The sequence below is a fragment of the Glycine soja genome, chromosome 9 (assembly GCF_004193775.1).
Source record: "Glycine soja cultivar W05 chromosome 9, ASM419377v2, whole genome shotgun sequence".
Classification (NCBI taxonomy): domain Eukaryota; kingdom Viridiplantae; phylum Streptophyta; class Magnoliopsida; order Fabales; family Fabaceae; genus Glycine; species Glycine soja.
Window position 1 is genome coordinate 40355646 of NC_041010.1, and position 18927 is coordinate 40374572.

At 30.8% G+C, this 18927-nt stretch overlaps 1 protein-coding gene across 1 annotated transcript; it reads right to left on the reverse strand.

The window, feature by feature from the left end:
• Window positions 1–6602: 6602 nt before the first annotated feature.
• Window positions 6603–16818, reverse strand: LOC114368893 (kinesin-like protein KIN-14I). The gene is made up of 24 exons (XM_028326177.1): window positions 16554–16818; window positions 16016–16230; window positions 15383–15455; window positions 15062–15193; window positions 14752–14990; window positions 14297–14624; window positions 12422–12521; window positions 12153–12334; window positions 11925–12040; window positions 11680–11782; window positions 11266–11418; window positions 11005–11151; window positions 10711–10917; window positions 10283–10447; window positions 10105–10212; window positions 9854–9994; window positions 9579–9773; window positions 9326–9452; window positions 9017–9219; window positions 8747–8929; window positions 8419–8511; window positions 7898–8095; window positions 7130–7401; window positions 6603–7000 (listed from the first exon to the last, which is right to left on the reverse strand). Exons 2-24 carry the CDS (start codon window positions 16171–16173, stop codon window positions 6814–6816), a joined length of 3810 nt encoding a protein of 1269 aa, XP_028181978.1. The 5' UTR covers window positions 16174–16230; window positions 16554–16818; the 3' UTR covers window positions 6603–6813.
• Window positions 16819–18927: the final 2109 nt, after the last annotated feature.

Genomic DNA, 18927 nt, shown 5'->3' on the forward strand with positions numbered 1-18927 from the left:
TGTGTTTGCTCCATCAACAAGTAACTCCTCACGCCTCCTCTTCCTCGTATTCCAACGTTCTGTCGTCACCACCTTAGTAGCGTTTCATCTTCTACATACCTTGTGACAAATAAGCCTTATTTAGTTTCGAGATGACGAAACACAAGCGAGGTAGTGACGGCATCACAACGCCTTTGCTTTATGCCTGAAAATGTGCTCTCTGAAATTGATAATGGTGGTAAATGCTATGATAGTGTTGTTGTTATTGCGATTCTCTAATGAAGCTTGTGCTCATAAGTTATGGTAGTGATGTTGTTTGTTTTTTTATCTTTGCTTGGTTTGTGGTTATTACCATGGAAGTTAAATTATAAATGTGTTTTTAAGCTATGGTAGTGCATCCTGTTGTATATAGTTGTGACCTTTTGGGTTATGTATATGGTAGTAGTTTCATGTACTCGCTATTAAAAAATAGGCTTTGATTGCATAGTTTTGTTTCTGGTTTGCATGGTTCTGTGTGTATGTGCTTGTTAATGAGACTTTGTGCTAGTGTAAGAATTTTGCCACAACCTTAGGACCCCAAAATAGGAATATCATATTGGTATCATATTGTGTTGTTGAGATAATTCTTGGTTGTGCAAATTTATTGGTATCATATAGTTATGTCAAATGTATCATACATATTAATGTCATGTTTATATTGTAAATGGAGTTTAAAAACCATGGATGAACATCAACAAAACTGGAAGGAAATGACTAGCACAATGATGAAGATTAACAAAGAATTAAATGAAATGTTCAACATTGTTCATATTATTGATCAAGTTAGAAATTATTTCAAGATTATTCTAAAACAAATATGATTTGATATATAACAATACTTTTGTTTATATTAATTTTCTTGTTAAATGTAGCTTTACGGTGAAGTGAGTTGGTCATTTACGGTAAGATGGAAGGTGAACTAGAGCCTTCTTGGCATCTGCTACACTCTAGTGGCAACATGCACTCTGTCACATATAACCAAGATCTAGTGAGTCCAACTCTACTTGCTGGATGGACAGAACTTAGAGAGTTCTATGAGCTCACTAGAAATCATCAGATCACCTTGACCCACCATGGACAGAGTGTTTTCCTCCTCACCATCTTCAAAAGCAGCTCTGAATCAAAAGCTTTCCCTAAATGACTCTCCTTGTACCACCAAGTTCCTAACTTAGTCACTTTTACTGTCCTTCTGATTGAGTACAAAGTGACTTGTAACAGTTTGATGAGTAATTAAATATTATTCTCTGTATGTCAAATTTTGATATCATATAATTATCTAATATGAATTTCTTTTGCATTTCAGGATATGTCGAGTACCATGTACTCATTTATGAAAGTTGTTGCAGGATTCATCCATCTGAACTTGGAAGGGATAGAGTGTAGGATAGTTTATAATCATCATAGGAAGACAAAAATTGGAAATGGATGAAGGACTTTTGCCCATGCACAAAATTTGATTCTCAAATTATATTTGAGTTTCCATATGCAACTTCTAACTTTAGTTTATTATGAGTTTGTTTGTAATTAAAGTACATTACTACTTTAATATATTATCGATTTGTGAATTTTTGTTTATAATGTTATTTTGTTTAGAAATGTTTATAACTACTACTGGTGCACGATATATTGATATAGTTTGTTTATAACTTTTGGTACATGGCTGATTTTATGTTTTTGTACAACTTTGAACGATAAGTTGTGATATAAATTAATTACAAGTTGTTAATTAAAAAAATAAATACGATATTTAAAAATAAATCATAAAATAACATCGATTTTTCAAAAAAACCAATGTTCTCAATAAACAACATAAGTTTTTTTAAAAAATCGATTTTGTTTTCTTCTTACCAACATCGATTTTTAAGAAAATCGATGTTGTTTACTGATAACATTGGTTTTTTACTCATGTTGGTAAGAAAAAAACAACATCAATTTTTTCAAAAAACCGATGTTATTTTTTGTTATAATAACATCGATTTTTAAACAACCGATGTTAATGTTGATAAATTAACGTTGGTAGTTTCAACATTAGTTAATAATCGATGTCGAAAGTCCTTAATCATCAATGTTAAAAGCCTATTTTTTAATAGTGTTTATTTTTCATAGATTCGCCAATCCTTGCTTTTAAGCTAGCAATACATGACTTTTATTTAAGCACATGCAACATGTAAAATGATTGAAACAATGAAGCAGGGAAAAAGATGAGACTCATGTGGGGTAGAAAAGGCCGGATAGCACAAAGTGATGGGGAGCCAAAGAATAATTGACCGAATGAGAACAAAATGTAAGAACGGCAAATTAGACCAAATCGATTTTCTGAAGATTGATAGGCAACGACAAAAAATGGTGCGTCGTAGGTGGGATTTAATTGGAAAGTGGGTGTCACCCAAGGAACCATATCGTTTTCTAAAGTCGATATCATGTAAGATAACGAACGTTTTTATGATATTATACAATTCAATTCCTATCCATATATAGAGAATGAAAGATCGATACGACATGGACGAAACCAAAGTCCAAAACCTTTTCTGCACACATACATAAGAAAATAAGAGCAAATTATGGCTTAAAAAGCTGAGTTTCAATCCCCTGAATAGTACTTTTGTTTTTTCTGAATTGTCAATTCAATCGGATTGTGGAATAGATGGTTGCTTCATACTTGGTTCCTCATCATTAAGGTGTAAATGAACCTAGCTATTTTGTGAATGACTTGATTAGTTAAATTTTCTATCAAGCCCACTTATTTAATTAAATAAACAAATTTAAGTTTTGAGATTGAGCTCCATTATTTAAATGATTCAAATTCAAATTTTACAAACTCAACATTAAATGTTTGAATAGCTCCCTTATATACATAAAAAAAATTAAAATTACATAAATGTCCTAATATCATACCACATGTTTAACACTTATTTTTATTTTTAGATTATCATCTAGTATTAAAATGTTTTATTAAATACTAAATTGTTAAAGTTAAAAGATAATTTATGATTTTTTTGTAAAGTAAAAAAAATCAAGATACAAATAAATTAAATAAGTCAAGCTCAAATTTTAGTTTTTTTCAAACAAGTTAAATTTAAATGAGTGAAAATTAAACTATTCATTTTTTTTCCCACAAGCAAGTCAAAAGGCTAGACTCATTTACATCCCTATTCATAATCTTCATTTTGATGTTGTTATATGGGTCGTGGGATCTTTAATGTTTCGTCTTGTTATGGAGCTCTATTGTTTTTATATTCTTGTTTTGGTGGTAGTCGTAGTGTAAAAATTTTCCAATTTGAGCTTGGCAATGATATGGTAAGAGAGCACCTTAAAACAATTTCAATTACATCAACCAGATACGCTATTAGTGGTCTTCTCTCCTCTCCCAAAGCACCACATTATTAATCAAGGCCATGCCACCACTAAGCCACTAACTACTTCAAGCTAAGTGCGCAAACCGTCATATCACTTTCTTATCTCTTTCTTTTTTCATAACAATTTAGCAAAACCTATCCATCCCACACGGGTATCTTGACCCCAGCTGGCGTCTAACATTTGTATCTCATAAATAAATAGTAAAGAATGACAACTCATACATAATTTTACTATTTTTTTTTAAATAAAGTAGTGCATAATTTAATAACAAATATATTTATATATAAAGTTCTGTCATGATATATAGACAAAAACGTACATTAAAAAGCCTTTATTATTAATAAATTATTTGTTTGAATGCATCAAATAGTTATTACCATGATTTAAAAATTATTTATCTAATTTTTCTCCTAGTTGTCTCTGGTCCCAACCTAGAGCTAAACCTTGTGACGTTTTATCAAGATTTCGAGGGAAAGGGTTAGTAAAAAAATGAGTTTAACGAGCAAATATTATAATTACGTTTTTATATTGTCAATCAATAAAATGTTATTCTAATTATTACTTTTAAAATAATTATTAAAAAAATCAATTAACTTATCATACGTATATAATAATTTGGAACTAAAGGATGGTGTATTTACTATTTATTCAAAAGAAGAAGAAAAAAATCCATGGAGAGAGAAGAGAAGAATTGAATGATGGAGAAATGCAATTTGAAATCAAACTTTTTTACAGTTTACTCCACATATATCATTTACTTAGCTCATAACATAAGGTATCCAAAGATTATAATCAGATGACTGTTAACCTTATAATAAATAGTTCAGTTAGGTCGACAAAAGAGCAAAACGTACAGATACTGTGGCCTTTCAATGTCATGTTTCTTGTGGAGTGTAAGCAGCCATTGTACCACCGTATCTGTTTACACCACGAGTAGGATTGTACCGTCTATACAAAATTCACAAGTATCATCATATTGTTACAAGAGTTGTCAATATTGAAAAATTCTCGACAGATTCTTATTGCAACGATGGAAACTATTTCTTCATGTCATCCTCATGTTGAATTGAAAGTCACCTATATTTTGAAAATTTAAGTGATAACTGTGTTATTATCTTTTATATTATGTATTTCAATTTGTAGCTTTTATGCCTTGATCCAACCAAGCGAAGAAATAATGTATTGAAATAGTATACCTTGTTTAGATCACAAATATTTTTTATTGAAAATAATTTTATTTGAATCAGATAAAATTATTATAAATGGTAAAAAAAATTCTTTAAATATTTAATAAAGTTATATACCAAGTAATTATATATTTAATTAATTAATGAACAAGTACATCTTAAGACAATAATTAGCAAATCTATTACTAGCAAAGAAGATTTGGAAATAGGTGGCAACAAATAATGGGGCGGTGTCGGTAGATCTAGGAAGAGTAAAGGGTCAATTTTAGCTTTTCTTCTGAACCTTTTTGGTGGGCATGCCATGGGTTATACACCACGTGCGCGAGTGCTTATCTTTTTTCTTTGTTTCTTAATTGAATTTGGACAAAAACTCGAAGAAAGACCACGTTGTGTATGCCATTGCCTCATTTTTGTAAAATAGAAATATTTTTCTCTTCTTCTTATATTCATTTTAAATTCCCCTTTTGAAGCATACATTATGCATGCCAGGATTAGTATATGTACTTTTTTGAAGAGAGAGAGATAATTCCACATGTATTCAACGACATCGAAAGATTTCCTTAGTATTTATAAGTACATTGATCATTTAACTTTGATCATGCTAAATTCTCAATTAAAAGTCAAAATACACATCATTTGGTACTTGGATGAGTTTATTTGGCTTTAATTTTCTGGAATGCGGTTAATCCATGTCTAGTAGTGGTGCCTTGTAGACCACTTCTGGTTTGCTTTGGCAGGGGAAGGATGTATATATGTGGTTATTTTTTATTTATGTAACATTGACAGCATAACTCAAAACTAACCGATAACCATTAATAGTTGGGTAATTAGATATAAGGATTTTCTCTTTTGCATTCTGATGATGTAGTTAATGTGGCGGGCTGGGTATCTTCTTGTACGTACCATGCTTCGATTTATATTAATATACCTATAGGTATATATTAATATAGATCGAATTCATTATTTCTTATTTGTTGCATGCTAATGGCTCAAGGAAAAAGAACTACAAGCGTATTTGCTAAGTTTGAAGGACTAAATAAAACAGAATTGAATTTGAAAGAATAAAAAATAATAATAAAGAATTTATCAAATTATAGCAGTATAACTTAATCAATTATTATATTATTTTATAAGTTGATATAAAATGTAATTTTTATCAATTCGACTGTTAAATTATATTTACATATTGTCAAGATTGTACGTGTCAAATTTTGTCAAACTTGAATAATAATAAGAAAGTAATCAAAATTCAAATTTTAGTATATTTTGAAAATTTTATATTATGTGAATTTTAATTTGTATGAATGAAATAATAAATAATTTTGGATTAATATGAAATTTTCTATATATGATCTATGTGAAATGATAATTCAATCCAATGATAGATTATAAGAAAATATTATTCAGTTGAAAATTATTGAACAATGTAATAATTAGTCAAAGTTACACTAGTATAATTTAATCTCTCATCTATATATATTATAAAAAAACATATTTATTAATAAATATTAATTTAAAATTATTTAATATTACATTCATATATATTAAATATATAAAAACTATTTTATTATATTTTGATTCATCTTTAGTTTTTATAAAATTCAAAAATTTAAATAATAAATAATTATAATTAAACAGATAAGGGAATTAAGACTATATTTTATAAAATTATTGGATGATATAAAAGTATTAATTCTTATTCAATTAAAAAAAAATCCTCGGAAGTAAGGCAATGAAGTTCCTATTTAAGAACTCGAGCAAAATGGAATGCATTTTTTGGTATTCAATCTTTAGCAAAATTTGTGTATTTTGAAGGTAAGAAATATTCAGATAGAATAATGAATAAAAAAAATGAATGCACTTGAATCAGTTGTATGTGTTTGAGTTCTTTGATATTCAATCTTTCGCAAAATTTGTGCATTTTGAAGGTAAGAAATATTTGGATAGAATAATGAATAAAAAAAAATGAATGCACTTGTATCAGTTATATGTGTTTGAGTTCTTTGATATTCAATCATTAGCAAAACTTGCGCATTTTGATGGTAAGAAATATTCATATAGAATAATGAATATATACTTATATGTGTATGAGTCGAAAGGATTAATACTATATACATAAGATTCAACTATACAGCCTAGATCCCTCTAAAAAGATATACAGTTTGATAAAATGATCATTAAACATTCCAAAAAGAAAACAGAGACCCTATGATCAATCCAATCTCTTGGTAGCTATTTGTGAACTCCTCTTTTACCTATTGCCATTACCATTCTCCTTAGTTGGTCTTTCATCTTGAATTTCTTCTAAATCATCATACTCAAGTCCTCTACCAGCTTGTTGTTTCCAATATGCAACCAACTTCTTCAGTCGTGCTACCTCTTTTGAGGAAACATTTTTGCTGGGGTCATTCACAATGGATCTCACTCGTGAGGCGTACCTAAATAACAGAGGAATTGTGTTAGAACAATAGAAACACTTTTCAAGTTAATTGTTGAGATCTCTAGTTGATGTGAGATCTCAACAATAATAAAATAATTATAATGAAAGAAAACGACAAAGAACATACATAAGAGAGTTATTTGTCTCGTCCAAATTTGATTCTGCCGGAGAAACATTCACAAACATGAGAGTTTTGGCATTACCACCAAGTGAATCACTCATCAACATGGTTAACTTGTGATTCCTGTATGGTGTGTGTTGACCACCAGAAGACAAAGAACTAATAACATCTCCAAGTGCTGATAATGACTTGTTAATGCTTTGAGCTTCCTTAAGCTGACTCCCAGTAGAACCTGACTTTTTCACTCTTTCTGAACCAGCAAGATCCACAAAACTCAGCTGCATATTGAATCCAACATAAAATAAGTAAGCACATGCCTCAAGCTCAAGAAACAATTGATGTTCCATATTGTTGCTTAACAATGAAGAAACATTTTCCTTGATTTCCAGCTTGGTTAACCAGGAGGCAGAAATAACAAAAAATAAATAATAGAGATTAAGGCCTGTTTGTTTCCTATTTTTGAAAACTATTTTCAGTTTTTAACTAAACAAAACGGAAAAACTTGTTTGATAAGATTAATTTTTTAAAAATCCATTTCAATTTTTTTTGGTATTATCTTTTTCAGTTTCTAAAATTAAATAAAAAAACAAAACATCTAAGTTGTTTTGGTTTTCTACTTTCATACCTTTTCATCTTCCCTCTCTTGATTTAGAATAATAGAGAAGAGCACTTAAATAAAGTTCATTTCTTTCTATCTGTCTTCTACTTTTCTAGTCCTATTTCTAAAAGATGATATATTATTGTTGTTGAAAGGAAAAGAAATGTAAAATATACCTTTCCCCTTGCAACTGACTGACTTTGAAGGTTGGTACTTTCAATTACAATCGATAGAATGAGATGAGATCTTGAACTTTCATCGTTCATTTGGGTTCCAGATATATGTCGTCGTTCAGATCCTCTTTGTATTATACTATTCAATTCTTCAATTGTAGAAATAGACATAACTGTCACATTTTCCACAACTACCATTCCCTAACACCAAAAATTCAAAATAGAACAATTATGATTGTGATTGAGAATAATCCATGATGTATAAATTCTATAATTTTGTACAGTTTTAAGTTCTATAATTCTCTCAGCTTATTTTGAGATGTTTCCACAAGGGTGAAATCATTGCTGAGTGAAATATGAGGATTTTATCACAGCCGAAGGTCAGTAAATTTTCTGTCTGAGAAATCAAAGCACACCAATAAACACTTTTAAATCCTTCTTAATATCTGGTTTGAAATGTTTTTCATTTAAGTAATATAAAATATTTACACGTTGAAATTAGCAATGACAACATAGATAATTACCGTTGAATCCTTCTTGATATCCAATTTTAAATGCTTTCCATTCTTTGGTAACAGATCTATAAGGGTATCCTGATACAACTCCACCATGTATGCCTGCATCATTGACACGAGAAATCAGCAAAAGATAAGAAAATTTTGCAAAACTTTTAGACAAAAAAAAAGACAATTGGAAAAGGACAATATAAACTTTTCAACAGCAATAATGTATTCAAACTTAATTCTTCAATAATTTACCTGTTGAATACTTTTTGTACATTGATCAAATGACATAATTTTTAACGTGAAAAGAGAAATGAAATTTTATTCACCTCCCTTTTAGATATGTTACCTTTAAGGAAAAAGAATACTTGTTATTATCTCTTCTTAAAATTCTAAAAAGTTCTGCAATTGCACGAGGGGTAAGTCCAGGGTTGTTGTCAGATCCATAGATTGTAAATGTCTTTCCAGAGCCAGTTTGACCATAGGCAAATATGCAAACATTATAACCATCTACAGCAGACTGCACCAAATACTGCATTGCAAATCCACGAGAAATTGATAATGAGTGTAAGTTATATATGTTCCCATAAACAAGAAATAAATATGATAAATGACTTGCCTTTGTATCCTCAAATACGCTTTCTTGAGTTGCATCGGCATCAAAAACTCGGTCATATATGTACTGCTTCAGTTTATCATCTTTCCATGGGTATTCAACTGTAAACTCATCAGTGGCAGTAAGAACTTCTCTTTCTTTCTCAGCAATCTCTTTTTCACTAAGAGGTCTTAGTCGACAGTAAACTCTGATCTTGCCCTTCATGTCTGAAAGAAAACCAAGTTCCAAGGTTGAATATGTGATCAGTTATGTATGTATGTCAACACATACTCATAGACTTGATTCCAAAATTAAAGAGTTTCAATCACCCACCTTCTATTACATTAAAATAGCGCTTCCTTAAAACCTGTTCTTCCTTATAAAGTGTTTCCATTTCAGCTAATTGAGCCCCTTGCATTTTCAGTATGGCAGCTGTTTGTTCATTCTTTCTGTCGATATCCTAAATCATAAAGCATGCTCATATGTTTTAAATTTCACAATAAAGTAAAAATAAACAAAATATTGAAACATATTTGGCTATTATACAATTGGAGCAGTGATAATAATGAAATAAAAGTATTAAAACCTCTTTCATTTCTCTCAATTCTTCCAATTCCTTCAAATTATTCTGCAATGCAGCCAACTCAGAGTCCTTCATTGAAATGGTAGCCTTAGCAACCAATAATTCTTGCCTACAACCTTCTATCTTTCTTTCAAGCTCATATGCTTCAGACTTCACAACTTTGCGTTCTTGCTCAAGTTTCCATTGAAGGGAACTAATCTGGCATTACAACAGCCACCATCATCTCAAATTGATTGTTTTTTTAATTTTAAATAGCAATTTTCAATTTTTTATATTACCTCTCCAGCATTCCTCGTTTGAAGTGCAGATAACTTCTGTTCCAAAACCAATTTTTCACTTTTCAAGCTTTTGATAGTTTCATTGGCTGATAGCAGCTCATATTTGCAAACTTTTAGCTCATCTTCAAGCTTTTGAGTCACCTATTGGTACCATACAAAGTCCATAGTTTATACATCGAAAATAAAATCACCAATATTAATCAACAAGATAATAGTCTATGCATAAATAACAGTTTCATGGAGTATCTTACTTGTCTATTTCCAGCATTAGCAAGATCCTTTTTGGCAGTGTTCTCTATCACCGCATTATTTAACTTGGACATCCTAGATTCCATATTCCTTTTGTCTAGAATAGCAGCCTGTTAGATTGTACAATCAGTAAGACTAATTGATCAATAATGCAGAGATAAAAGACCCATTGATCATTACCTGTAGTTCCTTATCTTTTTCATTGCATAATGATAAAAGTCTATTACGGTCACTTGTAACTGCATCCAGATTTTGCTTATCAGCTTTTAAGGATTCTTTCAAATCATCCAATTCTTCTTGCATTTTCTCTTCTTGTTTTTGCTTCACACGTAATTCTTCAAGCAGCTGTTCAATATCATTTAGGATATAACTATTAACTAGAAAGCATGTATTAGGCATCCAAAATGATATGAACATAAAGTGTCCTAATAACTTTAGGCAGATGCAAGCCTCTTTGTTTTTACTCAAATGCAACTAGTATCAATCCTCAACTTTGACTAGACAAAGGGAAGAAAATAAGTCTTAGGTTTGATTTACTAAGCAACTAGAAACTATCCTAATACAACCAGCATAATATACTATATTATAAACTAGAAGTTAAGACTTACTTGATCAGCATTTTTTTGAGATTCTTCAATAAGTTTTGATAATTCTTGAACACGCTTCTCGTATAATTCCATATTAGGAGGTTTAGAATTACTAGAAATGTCTCCGTTCAGAGAACCACCACCAGCAGCAGCTGATCGTGCTTTCGAATAACGGCGCAGCATTACATCATTTATATGTGTCTGAAGAGCTACACAAATTTCTTCTCCCTACAACAAATAGATAAAATATCAGTGAGGCAAAATAATTCCAAAGAAACAAGGGTTTGTGTGACATCATCAACAAAGGTATTATACCTGCTTGGTTTCAAACTGGAATATGTGGAGAACACCTGCAACTCGCATTTTAAAGAAGACTGCAGTATTACTGCTTCCAAATTGCATTATGTCTCTCAACTCAGCTGAGTGCAAATATTCCTTAGGAACTGGACGGAAAAAATGAATCTATAGCCAATGGATCAAGAAAAGGCACACAATTAAAAGCACAATTCATTCTTTAATAATTGTAATGATAAACTATATAATGTTTAGTTTAACTAGTTTTTCATTTAGTCATACCCCTCTTTTATTAATTCCCAAAATTATCCGACCAGGTAAAAGTCCAATAGGATCATCAATCTTGCGAACATTGAAGAAAACAGAATTTCCATAAGGAAGTGCTCTCAATATACGCAGAAATTGTTGCCGCGCATCATCTTTTGTCAGATTCTCCTAATAAAAGAGAAAAAAACATTATGTAAGTGGAGGAAAAAATATAAAGAAACTCAGCAGTATATTTCATTTACTATAAAGTATATGCTAGAAGAAAATAAGAATTTTTATATTTAAAACTAAAACAAAAGTGGAAAATGACTGAAGCTATGTGTACAACGAAAGATTAAGTACAATTAAATATACAAATTAAAATTAAAATTTCTCATAATTGTCACTAATTGAAGGTCAGAGACAAATAAATAGATAGTCTTCCCATACCAATGAACGATAACGAGAAAGAATGTCATACTCCCATTCGCGTTTTGCTCGTGTCATTGAAATTTGTCTAGGCAGGAAACACTCCAGAAGTGAATTCCAGTCACTGAGAAATCCAGCATCTCCATCAGTGTCATAAGGATATAGAAAATAGAAATTAACAAGTTCACTCACTAGGATAAAATTTAAATGGCACTAAACACCGTTATGAAGTAGTTAATAACAATTGAACACTAAAAATCACTAACGTGCATGATTCTGGTGTGTTGAGAAATCCAATCTCAGCCAAAATTTGTAATGCAGAGAGCTGAGCAGCATCATCCCTTCCAATAGGGTAATTTCCCAAAATATAATCATGTTGCATCTGTAACAACACATCCAGTATCAGCAAATCTATAACTTGAAGGTAATTGCAGCTTTGTACATAAACTAGATATACTTGTCATCAGGTAAGGTTTCATAATGAAAAGGCATACTTGTACATAAGACAATTGCACAAACATAGGCTCTGTCACAGCTTCATCTGACTCGCGAAATAACTTTTTCTTGAATATCAGTTTACAGTGCAAGATTTCTCCTTTACTTCGATCCTTTGCAGCTTTGAACTCCACCAGGAGATCCCCAATATATTTGTTTTCATCTAACCCAATGTACTCCTCTGAGTAACAATAAAAGAAGCTGTAAGACTATTAACTTCAGCTTTGATTATAATATAACAAAAACAAGGAGAGGAAAAAAGACATGCCATTCCCAAGATCAGGTGCTTTGGAGCCAGTAACAACTTTACGACATTCAAATAGACTAAAGCTGGAATATGATGACAGTTTAATGAGCCCTGCAAGTTCCTGGAGTAAATATATGTTGAGTGAGGAATAAAAGGATATAAACTTCATGGTATAAAGCACAAACACAAGGGTTTGGGGTATCAAGAACTTCAAAAGAAGTAAACAAATAAACACTATATAGCATCCTTTTAAGAAGTTAACTTAATTAACCAAATACATTGTTCTGTTTATCAAACAAGTTTAAGAACAGAATGCTGCAATTTAGCAGCTACCAAATATGTAATGCAATCAAAAGGACACATCAAGTAGAAGAAACAAAAATACAGATAACGAGATTATGTTAGAAAAGTGAGCTGCCTATCCATTAGATAACAAAGCAGTAAAATGATGCGAGAAAACAGAGCATATCCATGAAAAACACTTTAAGGTGGCATCATAAACGAATAATGCAGATAACAATTTTCTTCTTATTGATAGAATCTGAAGTAAAATTCACCAAATGAAACCCTTGCCCAATGAACAATATATTTCCCAACTTAGTCAACACTACGCAACTAGTTAACATAACTGATTAGAGATTACAGCTTTCATTTGTTTATTTTTTCCTCAAAAGGTAAAGATACCATATTGATCACTGCAAGCACAGCTGTTCATGAATTAACAAGACCCAACTCATGAACAAACATTTTTGGTGCCATTCTCAAAACCTTTTAGCAATTTAGTTTCCTAAAAAATATAAATATTGTTACACAATTTCGTTTTATTTATTTCAACAAAAGAGAAGAAAGGCTATTTGTGTATTTTTAATGGTACTATTAACTATTAAGTATCATGTCCATAGAGTCCATAGAAGGACTTGTAAGTCGCAGAGAAGTAATAAACACTAGCCTATAGCTTTTGTCATCTTATTGAATGCAAACATTAATGTAAAATAGTAAGGTAGAGAAAAGTAACAAGTGATAATCACTAGCAGGCTTTTATTCATTTTATTGAATGATAGCATTCTTGATAATTTAAACCTCATTCAAAAATAATTGTTGATTGAATCAATCAGTCCTTGATTTGAAGCTTAGAGAAAGGGGAAAATAAAAAATTTACTGGATGCTCTTCCACCACCCTTATGAAACTTGAATATTAAGTGTCAACATGAAGGTATTATTATAATTCTAGTAATACCCATCTAAAATCTAATATGCTTTTGCTGGCTCAAGCCCTGAATATTCAGTTTTTTATTTAAAGCAACTGCAAGTCTTAAATTGAAAAGGTTTGAAATTGGATGCATATGGATTCCCTTCATTAGAATGAATAAGTTCTTTCCAGAGGCTAAATATTTTCTCTAATTAATTTCATTAAGCCACTCATAAGTCTTGTATCTATTTCACATTCTTGAATTTTCAATCTTCCATAATATTTCCTATATATTGACATCAGTTAGAAATGTATGCAAATGCAAATAGACATACAAGAGTTGATGTCACATTTCAAGTTGTTGATTTAAAGAGACCAAAGCCTTCAATAGAAAAGGAATGAAACTGAATTACCTTCATTAGATTGATTAGATTCAAGAGACTAAATTTTTTTCTCTAATCACTTTCAATCAAGCCCCATAGTCTCTTACCTATTTAAATTTCACCTTGAATTTTCAATCTTCCATGGCATTTTTTTTAGTTTAATGGCTATGCACTGTTAGTGTCAAAACATTTACAATGTCAACCAATTATAAATAACCATTACTATCACTTTTAAGATTATTATTTCAAAAGTTAACAAACATACCATACATGAGTTAGGAAAGCATGCAAATGCAAAGAGAAGTATATAAGGGATTCAAGAACCTCAACAGCATCGGCAACTGTGGTTGACATGTCATATGTAATTTCTTCAAATGTTTCATCTAGGAAGAACACTATAGTTGTAAGCTTTCTCCCTGTCAACAGAGCTTCAATCTCCTCACGCCCAGGAATTATATGTCTGGGACCAGCCTTGACAGAATGCTTTAGAGCATTTAATGTATTTAATGCAAGGACTTGGATCTCAGAATCAGTACCCACACCATTTGCTATGTTATGAATGTATTCTGATAGATAACTGCTAATGTCTTTACTAGGAGACATTGAGGATGCACACAAATACATGAGCTCCCATGCTTTAATCAAGTATTGCCTATTTTTGAGAGACACATATTAATCACTAGTGCAAAAACCACAGTTGATATAGCTTCAATGAATAATGAATAAAGGCCAAAAAAGATGAAGCATGACACTCAATACTGAATCTAAATGTTGCATACCTCTCGGGGTTATTTCTTGTTTGCTTTGATATCTGAACAAAAAGTTCATCTCGGAGTTCTGGTCGTTTCAAACTTTGCTTGTACAGTTTCCCTACAAGCTCAACTCGTTCATCTAAGCTTATTGGAGTTACACGATCTGATGGATCAATTCCCATATATTTCAAAATTATTTGGAATAATTTTGTTGCCCGACTTACTAAATCGACATTTAACTTGAGCAGTGATGTTGGAATTGGATCCTACAAAAATTGGTAAGTTAGCTCTTCATACCACATATATTTTGAAAATAACTGGTATTTGATTTGATTACCTTTTGAAAACTCAACATGTCCTCAAATGTAATTTTTTCTCGAACTTGGGGCCCTACAGATCTTTTAGAAAAAAATCCACGTTTCCCAGCAGATTGAATTTGTTTCTGCATTAATTTTAAAAATCCATCCACCTATGACAAACAAAATAAACATAAGTGTGGTGATATCAAATGTTTGTGCTCAAAAGCAAACAACTTCAAACCATCATTAATTAGTTCAGGTAATTCGTTAGACAAATCATTGAGACACAAAACTAACAGGGAAAAATAAGATTTGAAGAAATTATATTTATGTCTAGATTAAAACATAAATTTTCTCACCTGGAATCTGTTGATCAAGGGTACAGCTCCAGCAAGTTCTGCTGGAACAGCCATTGACATAGTTGATGGCGTGCTGCAACAAACAAATCATTACCAAGTTACAAAATGGATAATGTTGCACATGGGAAAACAGCAAATTCTCTTGCTTGACATAAAATTAGCCACTCAGTTCAAGGGGGAAAGGCAAGAAACCATGTTGCAATTGATCATTGTCAATAGGAACAGTGTTCATGCATAATGTTTTGAATGCATACAATGAAAGTGGATAAATGTCTGCCAAGAGGTTAAACTTCCCAGAGTTTGATATAAAGTTTCAAGAAAGTGTGAGTTATAACTTTAAAAGTATTATTTGAATGTTGTAGAATGTATTAAGGAAGGAAAATAAAATTTACAGGTTAACAAGTAAAATTTCTCTGTGATTCGAATTCAAAACATAACTTTTTACATCAAAGATACTTTACAATCTACCTGAGAAGATTATGACATGAGACTGTAATACACTATAATTGAAAAAGTAAATATACTAGATTTAAGCCAAATAAATAAAGTTTTCTAAAACTAAAATGCCCATCATCATTTCAAAGGGGGGGAAATCAAATTTTTAATATATCCAAAAGAAAGGATGATACTCACGGTGGTGCAAAATTGGAGCTATCACTATCATAGTCATCAACATTGATAACAGCAGCACCATTTTGTGCAGGGGTATCACCATTGCCATTGCTAGAGCCAAAGGAATATCTGCTTGACCTACCGTTTTGAGACATAGATGGGGGCACATCAGTGATCATTTTTCTTTCAATCTACCTCAATCAAATTTAACAAATTTGGCTCTTATTTTCCCTTCACTGCATAACACAAAGATCCAAACATGAGTCAAAAGAACACACAATTTAAAAATAAATAACAGCAACCATTAGAGCCTTTGCTGCCATGTGAGAATCCAAGCTCAAAATGAAAGAGAAAAGGTGTCATGATTGTTCTCGAAAACACACTAATGATGAAGGGAAAAGATAAACAACACGGACCCAGGAATGAAAAAGCTTCAAGCAACAAACATAAGATCCACAAATGTCACAAACTTTAAAGAACCAAAAACACCCATTTCCAGGTGCAACCTTGCATTGACCAGAAACTATGCTGAGAAATTCAAAACAAAAAAAAATGCAACCTTTGTGACAGCAATGAAGTGTCTGAATTACAATAACATTGGTGTCTGTCTGGAAAAGTGAGAGGTTGTGTGTTTCAATGAATAGAAGAGAGAGAGAGAGAGAGAGAGATCTCAGTGACAGTTCAATTTGGTTTACATGAAATGAAATGAGAGAAAGCAATGGCAAAGTGAGTTTTGGTGAAATGAGAGAGGGAAAGTCACGAGTGAATTATATGCGATGTGCCAACGAGGCTTTGGAAAAATCGTTCATCAAAATTACTATGCTACTTTTCATTCTTTTCCTTTCCTTTCTCGCTAAGAATAAAATGAAGAGTGAGATTTTAGAACAACAACAATTTTCTTTACCCATTTTTTTTAAATGTATTAATTAATTAATAGTCGTGTTTGTTGGAAGCAATAAGACCAAACGGTAATACGGCCAAATGAAAAGCTTCAACTCTTTCATTATTTACTTCACAGGTAATTTTATATTCAAAAATATTAAAAAAACGGTAGTATTCTTTTATCTGTATTTTTATGTTTACATATGAAAATAAAGTTGACTATGCAATAATATTAAATCTAATATATAATTAATGTATATAAAACCATTAAATATTTTATTTGGTAAATTAAATTTAATTAGTTATTAGGTTTATAAAATACAAAAGAAATATTAAAAAATTTATTATTTAAAAGCATATAAAATTTATTGTTTTTTATTAATAAGAAAATAAAATACATATTAATAAATTATTTTAACCACGCTAAAAAAATCAACAATTTGCAATATTGATCTTAATGAAATTGCACATACTAAGCTAAAATATTGTCTATAATAAATGTTTTTTATGAACACTAAACAATAAATGATATATTATAAACTATAAATAAATAAACTTTATTTATTAACATATTTAAACTAAATTTTCTGATTTTTTTTTCTCACCATCATAATTAGAACATTTGACTTTCTAGTATGATTCGAGGTATCTCCAATGACCACAAGTTTTAGTCCTTTGATTATTTTATAGGGCTAATTCTCAGTTTGAAACTAAGTCACATTTAAAGTTCCTCATCCCTCTTCGATCGAGGTTGACCAAAATTAACTCTATTTGAGGTCGACATTGGTTGAGGTTGATTGAAAATAACCATAGTTGAAGTCTGCAAAAAAATAACTATGATTGAGGTTCGTCGAAAACATACTCAGTCAAGATTGGCTAAAAATAGTCTTGGTCGAGGTCAATCAAAACAACCCTAATTGATGTCGATTGAAAATAACCCTAATTGAAATTAATAAAAATAGTTTTGATCAAGGTTGACTGAGAACAAACTTAGTCGAGGTCGACTAAAAATAACTATGTCCATGGTCGACCAAAATTAACTCAATTGAGTTCAATCGAAAATAGCCCACTAAAGTCAATAAAAATATCCTAGCCAAGGTTGACCAAAATTAAATCTACTTGAGGTCAGGAAAAAATAACCTTAATTAAGGATAGTCAAAATTAACCATAGTCAAGGTCGACCAAAAATACTTAAATCCTAATTGATAAGATTCTTTAATTAAGAAAAGATTAAATGAGGACTTCCACATAATGTTATAAGGAATGAGAGCCTTTCTTTTTCGAATATTTCCCTCTGAGCATGTTTTGGAGATTTTTGAAGGAGAAAAGCATTATGAGAGCATATGTGGCTACAAAGTAGTGTGGAGATCACAACGGGGTTTGATTCTCATATAGTTTATTCCTCTTTTTGTTTTCTCTTATGATTTATAGTTTTTCCATGATCATGGGGGCTAGTCCCTATTGGTCTATAATTGTAATGTAGTCATATTCTTGTAGTCATATTCCTTGGTGTTATTTGATCATTAGATTTCTTCTTTACTCTTTAATGTTATTTTAGACTTTATCAGTCTAAATCTTGGTTAATTACTAGTCAATGATCATCTGCTTGAGATATTGATATGAGAATTAATCATTTACATATAACTTGCATGATCAAACAAGTTGTGTGTATCCACAATAGATTGTTTAATTAATCATTTTTGTGATTTTAAGAACTTACTCCCTTGACCTAAATTAATATATCTACAATCAGTTGAATATTGATTTAGGCCAAAGAGGGTTATTAGATCAAGATCAAAGGCCAATAGTTGAATTAGGAGAATACTGGAAATTGGTGATTAATTAGAATTAAATTGGGGGAAAGATGTATGTATTAATTCACAATCATGAGCTTTTCTTAATAATTGTTTTCTCAAAAATTCTTGTTTGACTTCTTCTTTTCATTAACATGTAATTGATCATAAATCTTTCTTTAATAGTAAAACAAAATTGTCAAGTTGTTTATGAAATTAATTATTTGGGAGTGTAACTGGTCGATCCTCTAGGCCTGA